This window comes from Sceloporus occidentalis, unplaced genomic scaffold (genome assembly GCF_023333645.1).
Source record: "Sceloporus occidentalis isolate IW3139 unplaced genomic scaffold, rSceOcc1.0.p SCAF_14, whole genome shotgun sequence".
NCBI lineage: Eukaryota > Metazoa > Chordata > Lepidosauria > Squamata > Phrynosomatidae > Sceloporus > Sceloporus occidentalis.
In genome coordinates this window covers 1,214,603-1,229,351 of record NW_028316994.1, presented here as the reverse complement: position 1 = coordinate 1,229,351, position 14,749 = coordinate 1,214,603, and the positions used below count along the sequence as shown (strand labels likewise).

The following is a 14,749-nucleotide window of genomic DNA, read 5'->3' as shown; positions in this document are numbered from 1 at the left end:
CCTTTCTTCATCTCCAAATGCAGCTGCATTCATTGGAGACCTTCTCAAAATGATGTCTGAAAGTTATGCAACATGACTTCCATTTGCCATTTTAGGAAGAATTTCAACAAAGGCAGAGGTGTTTCAGAGCACTGTCATGGGAATGTGGCCTATGGGTGGCAGCTGGAGAGGGGAAATCGGATCCTGGATGCAGTGAATTTGCCCATCCTTGATGCCATGCCAGGATGAATAGTTCAATGAGGCAATGCTGTAGCAATGACTATTTATTTGTAGAATTCTTCTATAATGTCCATTTCAGGCTGCAAGGTAATATTCTGTGTCATGACATTACATAGTACCGGTATGAGTGACAAGATCCTCTGATAAGGGCTATGCTCACTTCACCCCCAGCAGGGCACAATGAAATGGAGATAAAGTGGGTTAATGCTCATTGCAGCCCCCGTGTCCACACCTGATCCAACACCACCTAACCTTTTTGCAGCTGGATCATAGCTCTTTAATGCTCTCTTTGGCCCGGTACACACTGCCAGGATGTGATGTCCTGACGGTGATAGTAGGGCTTGGGACCACGCACCAACTGCACGGTACTGAGCCCTACTACGTGTGGGCAATGGAGTAATGGTGGCATCCCATCCACACAGGCACCAACATCTTTACGTAACTGATGCATAGTGCTTGTATGTTGTGTCGTGTCTATTATATAATGAGTGCGCCATTGACGTACTTGCGACATTACCAGGGTGCCAGGAAAAAATCCTGGAAAAACTGGGTTCTTTTAACTCTAGAGGGATGTCGTATGGTGTAGCAGCTTCAGCATCCTTCCGGAGTTAAAATGGGTGCCTGCAGACCACCGTTTTTGAGCAGTCTGTACTGCGCCTTTGTTTCCCACAGACTATTGGTCTGTGCCAATACAGTGGACCCTTGTTATATGCTGGGGTTTGGTTCCAAGGTCCCCCATGTATAACAAAATCTGTATATGCTCAAGTCTCATTAAATAAAATGACATAGCAAAATGGTGTCCCTTATAAAAAATGGAAAATCAAGGTTTGATATTTGAAATTTATCCTTTTTTGGAACATTTTCAAACCGTGGATGCTTGAATCCGTGTATAAAAAATCAGTGTATAAGAAGGGCTGACTTTATATGGAAACTGCTCATGTAGCTCTGCATTTCCCCATCAACCTGAGCTTTGCTGCTGCCACACTAACATCTTCAAGTCTACCACTTCACTCTATCCTATTAACCTTCAATCATGGCTCTCAGACCATATTTGAACTATCCCAATTTGGCTGAAACAGTCCTTATCCACTTTTCAGCTGCTTTTAAAATGTCCTACTTTTCTTCTTCTCCTTCTACATTTTGCCATTGTCTTCAGCTTATTTCAGCTGTTGCAAATGGAGTTCAAAGTGAAAAAGTACCATGTAAATCTACAGTGCTATATAAACAACAACAATAATAAAGTAACTTGCACTCAACTCAGTATGGGGAAAAAAAGAGGTCTGGACTGAGTCTTGCCCTTTCCAGTAGACCCAGGAACAAGTAAACTGTGGTAGCCTCAGTTTGTCCATGGCTGATTACTAATTTTTGCCATCTTGCCCACACTCAGATGTTGCTTGTCCACACATGTCCCAGTTTTTTTGTTATGAAATATTGGAGGGTATGCTGTCTTGGCCACTTGTATTCATCAGCAAGGAATTGGATGGACAGCATTGGTCCCAATGCTGATTGAAGGCATATCTGGGAGAAGTCAGAGCATGGTGGGCCTTTATACCCCTTCCAAGCATTTCCCAGCACTGTAACATGACAGCATTATTATACAACATATAATGTATATGTAAATATGCCCAACAAAGCATCCCCTGTAGTAGTGACATCAGAAAGCCCCTGATTTGGGGGGTGGGTTTCATACCACACCAGGTGACACCTTAAGGGTGGTGGTGACACCACTTTTGCTCAAACATCTGCATTTTGGCCAAAATGGGCTATCGTATTTGCCTGCAAAACTTCAAAAGAATGAATGGTGTGAGTGAGATGAGGCACAGTGAGAAGAGAAAGGAGATGGCCCAGTTTCTTTTAAAAAAACCTAAAATTTAATTTTTTTAATTTTTATTTTTTTTAATTTTAATTTCTTACATATTTTATTTGAAAACATCATATTTTACCAAATTTTCATTTTAAATACATGAAACTATGTTTATGTTACCACATTTATTCTGTATGTATGATATTGTAATTTAAAAATTAAAATTTCTATTTTTGCTAGTTCTTTAGGTCACAACTATATAAGGGAATTAGGCTTTATGAGTAAAGTAGTACAAAACATGACTAAGAATTCTGTATGGTGTGGTATTGGAGGAGGTCAGTGAGGGGGTGACATCATGAGTTACCTCACTGGATGACACCAATCCTAGTGACGCCTTGGAGGACATGCCATGCACAGAATTCTGATTGATTTTCTTCTCTTTAGAACAGAGCTACGAAGGATATTTAAAGATTCAGATTTGGAATGAAATAAAGGGAAGGGGCTTTGAGAATGTATGGAACCCCTAATGAGGATTCTCCTAATGTCTCCTTTTCATCTCTCTAAGTCTTTGAATGGGCTCAGAGAATTGCTCCTTCCCCTCCAGCCTTGACATACCCTTTTCCTGTCACTTTCCATGACCGTGCAGTGGCCAGGAGGAGAGCAGGGGACACTTGAGGATGATCGTTGGGGACAGTTGAGGAATATCATTGCCTATGTTCCAATAGCCAGTGCACAATGATGTGGTCACTATCTGGGACTTCTGTACGACTCCTATGAGGTCCCATAGGATTTTAGCATGGCTGAGTTAGGGATGGGGGAGGGGACTGACAATTGTCAACTGCCCTTTGTCCTCCCCTGGCTATCATATGGCTGTGTCAGTAGTTTAAGAGTCAGGCAAGAGTAATCTAGCTATGTTCTGATAGGTAGTCTGATGTATCCTCAGCCGACTCCTTCCTTAGTCTCTAAATGGCCACACTGAAGGGTAAGGTGTGAGGTGGCAGAGGATTGTCTGACCCTCAGAATACAGCTGGATGGTCCACTGCTATCTCTCCCCTCCAACAAAAGCATGCATTCTTGGCTGTCCCTGATATCCCCTGGCTACTACACAGCTGTGCCCAGGAGGAGGAAAGTGCAGATGAGGATCATTGCAGGCTGTGTTGTGAGAACTAATATGCAGTAATGCAGCCATTATCCAGAAACCCCATAGGTCCCAGAGGATGTTGTTATTATTGTGTGCCAACAGTCAAAATATATGAAAGTCAGCATGGTGTAGTAGTTTGAGTGTTGGGCTAGGATTCTGGAAGACCAGGCTTTGAATCCCCACAGTGTGACCTTGGGCAAATTTCACCCTCTCAGCTTCAGAGGAAGGCGATGACAACCCCTCTCCTGATCAAATTGTGCCAAGAAAATCTAGTGATAGGTTTGTCTGGGGGTCCATATATGTCAGAAATGATTTGAAGGTACACAACCATAACAAAAACAGCAGTGGCAGCAGCAAATGTAGTAAGCAACAGTCTTCAGTTTTATCACCACCTTGTCTCTCTCCATTACATGGCTGTACTGGGAGGACAGGAAAAATAGTCAGTCAGGGGAGGACACTTTCTCTCCTGTGTGAGAATGATTTCAAACACTGTCTAGAAACCAAAAAACTGTCCAGTTTTTGAACATGTTCCGAGAACAAGAAGAAAATTGATGAAATTGTTCATTTTCCTCTGGGACTACAAATAATTTAAATACAGACATGCTTAATTTGGACTAAGATGGTATGCGCTGATTGTCTGGTGAGGATGCTTAGACAAAAGAGACAAAGAACAAGGAAGAGTTCCAGTTGTGTTTTCTGATCAGGTATGCTGCACTCAAGAGAGTAAGATCCCAAGAAACCAGAAAAGCTTTAAGTGACTCCCCTTCCCAAGCATGAGACAATTATTTGCAGCTGGAGAGTCAGTCTCTATTACTGTTACCTATAAAGTGTTCCTAAGGCCTAGTGTAGACAAAAAGACAACACACTGTGTGGGAATTATGACAGGAGGTACTTGGATGAGATGACGAATGGACTTTCATACAATGGTCACGTAATGTCCAGATGGAAGCTGAAGGGTAAGCTGAACTTTAAAGTAGATTTTTTTATTTCTAATTGTTTTTGGGAGTTTAGGTACATTTTGATTTTGATGCACTTCAGAATTATTTCTCAATCTTTCCTTTCCTGTCAGCTCTCTCCCTACCACAAGTGCATTCTGCTTTAAGAAGTCTTACAAATAAAATAACCATTACATCACCACAAAGCTTGGAACAAACTGTTTACAAATAACAATTTACTTGCAAGTATTTCCTTTTTTTGTTGTAGAAGTTACTATTTTAGTCAATTTATACCTGCAAGATGTTTGTGGTCTCACTACTTACGCTCATTTTATGCCGTAGTTCAGTGTCTTGTACCAATCTGACAAAAGAACAACAACAACCTCTTACTCAAGAGTTAAGTTGGAAAAATTCCCTTACACATGTGGTTATAGGGGCTTGACAGACAAGCGGCTCCATGCCACCTGTTTTTGCACCGCACCTTTGCTGCAGCAACCAAAAGGCACGGCAACGAAGTGTTCCCTCTTGGGAACAAAAAGAAGATACCGAAAGCAGCTTCCTGACAGGGGCACAATTGGCACACTCACACACCCTGATTGTGTCACTTCTGGCCAGTGCAGTTTAGGCGCTGTGGCAGGCTCGTGCCATCATGGCAGCCCCCATGTGGACGGAGCCATGCCATGATGGTGCCAGTGGTGTGCAGTAGGGCTTGGGAGCGTACGGACACTCTGCACTCCTGAGCCCTAAAATCGGCTCCAGACCACTGCTTTTGGACAGTCTGTACCGGGCCATAGTTTTCTAACTGTGGTGTAATAGTATGTTTTCAATGGGGCTCTTGTTTAAGTAAAGTACTTGTTTAAGTGAAGTTCCATAACTATAAACATTTCCCGTGTAGATGTGCATCCTTGGATGCTGTGTAATTATTTGTCAAAACCTTCAGTGTACCACTTTCTTGACTGAGACTGAAGAAACAACTACTGTGAATTCCACATCACAGAATGAAATCGCAAGTGCATTGGAAGATACACAAATCAGTCGCACAGTGCCAATGTTTGGCAAAAGGGAAGTGTAGCATAATGACTATGTAACTGCATGTGTGTAGATTTACACTGTACAAGAACAATGTAAGATCTTTTCTAAAAAATTAAAAATTGTAGTTATTAATTTTTGGAAACTCCAGAATTATAAATTCATAGAATAATAGAATCATAGAGTTGGAAGAGACAACAAGGGCCATCCAGTCCAACCCCAGTGCCATGCAGGAATACACAGTTAAAATACTCCTGACAGATGGCCATCCAGCTTCTGCTTGAAAACATCTAGCGAAGGATATGCCACCACTGTCTGAGGCAGCGTATTCCATTTTTACTGTCAGGATTGTGTCTCCTTCAAGCTATCCATTTATTTTACCTCTTTATAGAATTTTATAATTCGTTAATTCAGAAATTAAATGGATATGAGTCTATAAAGACTAAGTAATTTTTTTATCAAAAAGTAAAAGTGTAAGTGAGAGGCTTACACTCTGGATTGACTTTTCATAAGATTTGGCCCCCATTTATTGAATACATCCAGAAAGATTTAGTCTCTAGACATCCACCAATTTTAGCTAAATTTTTATGGAAAGATGTCTTTCAGGATTCCTGAATACACCTTTTATCTATAATTTTCAGGGCCTTATCTGGGTTATTTCTTGTATTTATTGTTGGTTTGGTGTACTGTTTGTTGTTATGTTTTGTTTTAGAATGTAGTAATAAAATTTTAATTAAAAAAGTAAAAGTTGTCTGTTATAAATTTTACAAATACTGATTTCAGTCCTTCAAATAGGATTATCAAACTCTGCAGAATCCCAGTCCTGAGCAGTTACTAATGGCTTTGATGTTAGTGGGAAGATGGTCTGGTCAGAGTGTTCATTTGAACTTTGCAGGAGCTATCCAAGGTGCTAAACATGTTTCAAAAATAGGGTTTTCCCTGTGAACAGTTCACTGTATTCCTAAGCCCACATTTCCAAAATTCATGTTTTTCCCCAACAGATTCATCCACATCTAATTTTCAAAAAGGGATACCAAAGCAGAAGCTTCATTTGGATTGTTTCCAGAGGTGTAGTCCATTCCAAGTTGCTGTGAAAGTGTCTCTCATTCATCTTAAGGATAAGTGCTGGAATAGGTGAATAGGATTGCTATCATGCCATTCTCAGAGCAACACATAAATTACAATGGTCCCTTGGTATCTGCTGGGGTTTGGTTCCAGAAACCCCTGTGGATACCAACATCTGAGGATGCTCAAGTCCCTTTAAATAAAATAGTATAGTAAAATCGTGTTCCTTATTTAAAATGACAAAATAAAAGTTTACTTATTGGAATCTCTCTCTCTCTCTCTCTCTCTCTCTCTCTCTCTCTCTCTCTCTCTCTCTGTGTTTATAATATTTTCAAATTGTGGATGATTGAATCCATGGATGAAAAATGTGTGGCTACAAAAGGCTGAGTTGAAATGAACCCCCTGTTAACTGGAATTTGTCAAAATTTCTAAACATAATTTCAAAATATTCATGTTTTTTCAGTGGATGTCTCCAAAGCTAAAAGGAAGATTAGAGGAAGATTTCAGAGCACAAATTGCATTTGGGCAAAATGTTGTTTTGGGGAGTCCTTCAGAGCTCAGATTGAAATCATACTTATTTATCCTAAGTAATAAAGATAGGGATATACAGGTAGGGTCACTATTATGACTTCTTAGAGAAAAAAATGAACTCATAATCACAATTGTTCCTCAATTATTCAGAGACAAATTTGATAGCAATTTTTGTTAAATTGGGTGTATCAGCCTTAAATTAACTGACAGTTAATACTAATTAATACTTGCATGTTAAGAGTTCTCCTTTTCTTTTTCTACAGGTAGTACACAAGGATGAATGATAAAATGAGCAATTTTACTTTCATATCTAATTTTCTGCTGCTGGAATTCTCAAATATCCGAGAGCTACAGATTGTACATTTCTTTGTATTTCTAGCCTTGTACCTGATGGGAATAACAGGGAATCTTCTCATCATCCTTGCAGTTACCCTTGATCACCGTCTACACACTCCTATGTTCTTCTTTGTCTTAAATTTGGCTATGATGGACATTGGAACAATTTCAGTTACAATACCAAAATCAGTGGCTATTTCCCTCACAAATAACAGGTCAATTTCCTTTTCTGGATGCGTGGCTCAGGTTTTCTGTTATGTCTTCTGCTTATCATCAGATTTTTTTCTCCTCATTATAATGGCCCTCGATCGTTATGTTGCAATTTGCAACCCACTCCAGTATGGGAGCGTTATGCATAAAGGAGCTTGCCTTCAGATGGTAGCCACTGTGTGGATTATTGGTCTTTCCTATGCCATATTACACACTGGTGGTACCTTTACTAATACTTTCTGTTCTAATGTAATCAGTCAGTTTTTCTGTGAAGTCCCACAGCTATTAAAACTCACCTGCTCTAAAATCTTTTTAGTTGAAGGTGGGCTTCTTATAATAAGTTGTATTATAGCACTAGGAGGTTTTATCTTCATCATCATCACATATGTTCGGATCTTTGCTGCAGTGCTCAGGATCCCCTCTGTACATGGACAGAGGAAAGCCCTATCAACTTGTCTTCCTCACCTTGTGGTTGTCTCAGTGTTTATATTCACTGCAGTCTTTGCCTACGGAAAACCTCCCAGTAATACTTCTTCTGATCTGGATTTAGCTTTTGCTGTAATATATGTCATAATCCCTCCTATCTTGAATCCGTTTATCTATAGCATTAGAAACAAAGAGCTGAAGGCTGCATTGTGGAAACTGTTAGATTTGGAGCTTTTTTCCAAAAATCAGATTTAAACATCTTCGCAATTAGCTTTGTGAAAATACTGTTGCATTCAACTTGCTCCAAAATGCATGCTGGCTCCCTAAAAACATGTCCAGAGAGAGCTCTGCTGGTCACGGCCCAAACTGATATCAAATTAGAGGGCCATCTTCCTAATAATCATAAAGGTTTCCTTCCTCTGGCACAGAGACTGAAACAGGAAAAGCCCTTTAATTTTTTAAAAAATTAAATACAACCCAATATAATTTAATAATTAAACAGGGGAAAAAACAACATTTTCTATAATTAAATGTATCAAATATATGCCAATAAATCACGAAAGAGAGAAGGGGGGGAGTACTTCCCATCGGGATATCAACACGTGTATGTAACAACCTCATGTAGATACAAAAAAATATTGTTGGTGTTTCATGGATGTAACATATGTTTCCCAATAAAGGACCCCCCTCCCCAGTCTATCACAGTTTCTGAAGCCACAGCTGTTAATGCTTTTTTAAACATGGACAATTCTTTTGGAGACTTTTCTGCTCTCCAAAACATGCAGAAAGCCCCCGATGTAGAAAAATACCCCAGTCTCTCACAGGAACCCCATTACACCTTTCTTCATTCCCAAATGCACCCACATTCATTGGAGACCTTCACAAATCAGTGTCTGAAAGTTATGCAACATGACCTCTGGTTGCCATTTTGGGAAGAATTTCAAGAAAGGTAGAGGCATTTCAGAGCACTGTCATGGGAGTGTGGCCTATGGGTGGGAGTTGGAGCGGGGAAATCAGACCCTTGCCCCAGTGAATTTGCACATCCTTGATGCCATGCCAGGATAAATAGTTCAATGAGGCAATGCTGTAGCAATGACTATTTATTTGTAGAATTCTTCTTTAATGTCCATTTCAGGCTGTAATGTAATATTCATTGCCATGATCTTACATTGTACAGCTATGAGTGACAAGATCCTCTGATAAGGGCTATGCTGACTTCACTTCAGCAGGGCACAATGAAATAGAGATAAAGTAGGTTAATGCTCATTGCTGCCCCAGAGGCCACACCTGTTCCACCACCACCTAGCCTTTTTGCAGCAGGATTGTAGCCCTTTAATGCTCTCTTTGTTTCCCACAGACTATTGGTCTGTGCCAGTATATGGAAATTGCTCATGTAGCTCTGCATTCCCCATCAACCTGACCTTTGCAGCTGCCACACTAACAGCTTCAAGTCTACCACTGCACTCTATCCTATTGATCTGCAGTCATGGCTCTAAGACTGTATTTGGACTATTCCAATTTGGCTGAAACAGTCCTGATTAATCCTTTGCCACTTTTCACCTGCTTTTAAAATGTCCTAGTTTTTCTCTTCTCCCTCTACATTTTCCCATTGCTCTCAGCTTATTTCAGCTTCTGCAAATGGAGTTCAAAGTGAAAAAGTAATTTTTACTCAACTCAGCATGTGGGAAAAGAGAGGAGAGGATTGAATTTTGCCCTTCCCAGTAGACTCAGGAAGAAGCAAACTGTTGTAGTCTGTTTGTTCATCTTCATTATTAATTTTTGTCATCTTGACTACACTCTCTGCTTGCCACACACATCCCAGTTTTCCTCTGTGAAATATTGGAGGATATTCTGCCTTGGCCACTTGTATCCACCAACAAGGCATTGGATGAATAGCACTGGGCCCAATGCTGAGTGAAAACAAACCTGGGGGAAGTCAGAGCACAATGGGCCTTTATACCCATTCCAAGCATTTCCCAACACTTTGACATGACAGCATCATGATATAACATATATCATATGTAAATTTGCTCAACAAAGCATCTCCTGAAGCAGTGGCATCAGAAAGTCTCCCAATGCGTGGTGGGTGGGTGGGTTTCAGACTGCACCAAGCGATGCCCTAAAGGGGAGACTGACACCACTTTTGCTCAAACATCTGCATTTTGGCCAAAATGGGCTGTGGTGTTTGCCTGCAAAACTTTAAAAACAATGAAGAGATGGTGTGAGTGAGATGAGGCCCAGTGGGAGGAGAAAGGAGAAGGCCCAGTTTATATATATATATATATATATATATATATATATATATATAATTTAAAATTTTAATTTTAATTTTTACTTTCTTCACATTTTCTTTAAAACATCACATTTTATCAAATTTTCACTTTAACTACATGAAACTATGTTTATGTAAATACATTTATTTTGTGCATATGACACTGTAATTTAAAGGTATTTTTTTATTTTGCTAGTTTGCTATGTCACAACTATTACCATTACATCAAGTGATATATGAGAATTGGGATTTTTTGAGTAAACTAGTACAAAAAATGACTAAGGATTCTGTATGGTGTAGTGTGGGAGGAGGTCAGTGGGGGCGAGATCATGAGTTTCTGCAGCAACCCTGGTGATGCCATTGTTCAGGAGAATATGTCATGCACAGAATTCTAATTGATTTTCTTCTCTTTAGAAAAGAGATACAAAGAATATATAAAGATTCAGAATTGGAATGAAATAAAAGGAGGGGACTTCTGGAATGTTTGGAAGCTCTAATGAGGATTCTCCTAATGTCTCCTTTTCATCCCTCTAAGGCTTTGAATGGGCTCAGAGAACTGCTCCTACTCCTCCAGCCTTGACATTCTCTGAGGATGCTTAGAGAAATGAGACAAAGAACATGGAAGAGTTCCAACTGTGTCTTCTGATCATTTATGCTGCACTCAAGGGAGTAAGATCCCAAGAAACCAGAAAGGCTTTAAGTGACTCCCCTTCCCAAGCATGAAACAATCATTTGCAGCTGGAGAGTCGGTCTCTGTTATTGTTACTATAATGTGTTCCTAATGCCTAGTGTAGACAAAAAGGCAACACATCTTGGGGGAATTATGACAGGAGGCACTTGGATGAGATGACGAATGGACTCTCATACAATGGTCATGTAATGTCCACATGGAAGCTGAAGGGTAAGATGAACTTTACAGTAGAAATTTTTATTTCAAATTGTTTTTGGATGTTTAGATAAGTTTTGACTTTTGGTGGATTGCAGAATTATTTCCCAATTTTCCCTTTCCTGTCAGCTCTCTCTCAACCACAAGTGCATTCTGCTTTAAGAGGTCTTTCTGCCTCTAGGTCTTCAGTTGAATAAAATAACCATTACAGCATAACAGAGCTTGGAAGTAGCTGTTTACAAATAATAATTTACTTGCAAGTATTTCCTTTTTTATCGTGCAGTTGTAACTATTTTAGTCAATTTATACCAGCAAGATGTTTGTGGTCTAACTACTTATGTTCATTTTACGCCATAGTTCAGTATCTTGTACCATTCTGACAAAAGAACAACAACAACCTCTTACTCAAGAGTTAAGCTGGAATAATTCTCTTACACATATGGTTCTATTTTTCTAACTGTGGTGAAATAGGATGTATTCAGTGGGGCTCTGGAGAACTATTAAATTCATACTTGTTGGAGTGAAATTCCATAACTATAAACATTTCACATGTAGATGTGCATCTTTGGATGCTGTGTAACTATTTGCCAGAGCCGTCAGAGTACCACTTTCTTGACTGAGATTGAAGAAACAGCCACAGTGAATTCCACATCACAGAATGGAATCACAAGTCCATTGACATATTCAAAATCAGTCGCACAATGACTGTGTTTGGCAAAAGGGAAGTGTAGCACAATGAGCATGTAACTGCAGGTGTGTAGATTTACACTGTACAAGGACAATGTAAGATCTTGCCCTTACTTCCTTTTTTAAAAAATAAAAGAATGTTAGTTATTAATTTTTGGAAGCTCCAGAATTATAAATTCATAGAATAATAAAATCATAGAGTTGGAAGAGACAACAAGGGCCATCCAGTCCAACCCCAGTGCCATGCAGGAATACACAGTAAAAATACTCCTGACAGGTGGCCATCCAGCCTCAGCTTAGAAACCTCCAAAGAAGGATATGCCACCACTGTCTGAGGCAGTTTATTCCACTATCAAACAGCTTTTACTGTCAGGAAGTTCTTCCTAATATTTAGGTAGAATTTCTTTTCCTTGTAGCTTGAAGCCATTGCTCTATGTCCTAGTCTCTGAAGCGGTAGAAAGCAAGCTTGCTCTATCCTTAATATGACATCCCTTTAAATATTTAAACATGGTTATCATGTCACCCCTTCACCTTCTCTTCTCCAGGCTAAACATCCCCAGCTTCCGAAGCCACTCTTCATAGAACATGGTATCTAGATCCTTCACCATTTTGGTTACACTCCTCTGGACATGCTCCAACTTGTCAAGATCCTTCTTCAATTGTGGTACCTAGAACTGGACACAATATTCCAGGTGGGGTTTGACCAAAGTCACTATACTCCTAAGTTCAACTATTTACCTTTGAAGAGACACTTTGCTGAATGGGAAGTCAGAAGGCATTCTTCACCCCCTAAATATCTATAGTATATATGTTTAATGGGCAGTCAGGAACAAGTATGTCTTCATGAGTATGTCAAAGAGACAAGCCTGCCTAAACAAGTGTGATCTGGTATATACCTAGATTTGGCATTTCTAGCTCCATTTGTGGTGTGAAGGAGCAAATCATTCTAACTTTTCTGTTTATTCAATTACAAACTACTGTCTTCTCTGATAAAAGCCTAGAGCAAAGAAGATGTCTCTGGAACAGCTTGGGAATGTTTAGCAAATGCTTAGTTTATAAATGGAAACAATGTATCATTTTAAAACTGTTAATGTTCTCCTACGTGTCTATGTGTAAAATAAACTGTAGGAATTGTAAATAAGGTAGTCTCTGGATTACATTCTCATTTGCAACTTTCATCAGCGTGTGTACCATTTGTCTGCAGAAATAAATTTTTATTTTCTCCATGGTTTTGGAAAATCATTGCTATTTTACCTCAGAGTAAAAGCTCTTTACCCAGGATTAAACTAGGTCCTATGTATCCATGTCTGTACTGGAGGGATTGGGGTTTTTGGCCTGCATCGTCTAAACAAGATGCCATTAGGTCGAGGGGAAGCTGGGCCATTTGACCCATGTGGACAAACCCAAAGTAGCTGATCTAGAATCTTGACCATACCTCCTCACTTGGATTTCAGAAATATAACCTGATCCCTGAATCTTAATGGGTTAAGAATGCTTATATTAGATTATGTTTCTAGCAGAGTTTTATGATTGATGTTTCGGATTATGTATATACAGTTGACTCTGTTTTCGCTGGGGTACAGTTACAGACCCCACCCCTGCGAAAACGGAACCTTGCGCGTATTGATGATAATGGAGGTCGCCTCTCCGCACATATTCAATAACGCAGATCCCAAGTCCACGAGAAAGGAGGGGTGACTGTATTTCTTCACTGTCCATAGTGATCTCATTTTCCTTGCAACTCGTGCCTGGACCAGTGTTACCTTTGGTTTTAGATTCCAAGGTCTTTATTCCTTAATAATAAATATTGGCCTGAATTCTATTGCTGGCCCTACCTAAACTTGAATCAGTGGGATTTCTCTATATGTTGATATATGATTCAACAATTCATTGAATGGGTCTCCTCTAACTGGGATTAACTAACAGGATTCCAGCCAACATCAACTGATGCTATGTTATATTATGAATATGTATTCAGTTTTTAATTTTTTTTCTTTAGTTTTCTGTATGTTTCTTGGTTGTAAGACTAGGGTATGGATATGAATATGAATATTCATGAGCTCCTGTCATAAAATCGTTGGAGAAACAATTAATTGTAATTGTTTGCCTCCAAATGATTTCAGAAAAAGAGGGGGGAGGCAGCATTTATTGTTAAATAACAGGGGGTCATCTCAAAATATGTTAGCAAAATAAATAAATAAATAAATAAATAATAAAAAATATTATTGAAGACTTCTCATCTTCAATCTACAGGTAATTTGCAAGGGCTAAAGACAACATGAACAATTTTACTTCTGTGTCCACTTTTGTGCTGCTCCAGTTTTCAGACGTCCGAGAGATGCAGCTCATTCACTTCCTTGTGTTCCTCGCAATGTATCTGATGGCAGTGACAGGGAATCTTCTCATCATCATTGCAATTGCCCTTGATCACCGCCTGCATACCCCTATGTACTTCTTCTTATTCAATTTGGCCATGATTGACATTGGAACAATTTCAGCGATTGTACCAAAATCCATGGCTATGTCTCTCATGAACGATATTTCCATTTCTTATTCTGGGTGTGTTGCTCAAGTTTTCTTTTATTTATTCTTTGGATCATTGGATCTAGCTGTGCTAACTGTAATGGCATATGATCGCTATGTGGCAATTTGCAATCCACTCCAATATGAGAGAATTATGCACAAGGGAGCCTGTCTTCAGATGGTAGCCATTGGGTGCATGGCTAGTCTTTTGTATGCCACAGTACACAGTGGTGGCACTTTTGCAATTACCTTCTGCTCTCATATTGTCAACCAGTTTTTTTGTGATATCCCACGGTTACTAAAACTCTCTTGCTCTCGCATTTATCTAGTGGAAGTTGGATTTCTTGTAATAAGTTTTGGCATGGCAGTAGGATGCTTTATCTATATCACTGTAACATACAGTCACGTCTTTGCCACTGTTTTTAGAATTCCTTCTGTTCATGGTCAGAAAAAAGCCCTCTCCACCTGCCTCCCCCACCTGACTGTTGTCTCCTTATTGATATTCAGTTGTCTCTTTGCCTATGCAAAACCTCCCAATGGTACATCTTCTCATCTAGATATAGCTTTTTCTGTGATATATACTATAATTCCTCCCATGGTGAATCCATTCATCTATAGCATGAGAAACAAAGAGATCAAAAGTGCTCTGTGGAAACTTTCAACTTCACAGTTATCTGTAAAGTAA

General features: G+C 39.4%; 2 protein-coding genes across 2 annotated transcripts; both read left to right on the top strand.

Annotated features, from left to right (window-relative positions):
* Positions 1–7,000: 7,000 nt before the first annotated feature.
* Positions 7,001–7,951, top strand: LOC149303462 (olfactory receptor 14A16-like). Its single transcript, XM_089480729.1, has one exon. It carries the CDS (start codon positions 7,001–7,003, stop codon positions 7,949–7,951), a length of 951 nt encoding a protein of 316 aa, XP_089336855.1.
* Positions 7,952–13,816: 5,865 nt separating this feature from the next.
* Positions 13,817–14,749, top strand: LOC149303461 (olfactory receptor 14A16-like). The gene has a single exon (XM_089480728.1). The coding sequence runs from the start codon at positions 13,820–13,822 to the stop codon at positions 14,747–14,749; it is 930 nt and encodes a 309-aa protein (XP_089336854.1). The 5' UTR covers positions 13,817–13,819.

What these genes read in the sequence shown, in the direction of transcription:
- LOC149303462 (XM_089480729.1), top strand. Translation starts at nt 7,001, where the DNA reads ATGAATGATAAAATGAGCAATTTTACTTTCATATCTAATTTTCTGCTG.
- LOC149303461 (XM_089480728.1), top strand. Translation starts at nt 13,820, where the DNA reads ATGAACAATTTTACTTCTGTGTCCACTTTTGTGCTGCTCCAGTTTTCA.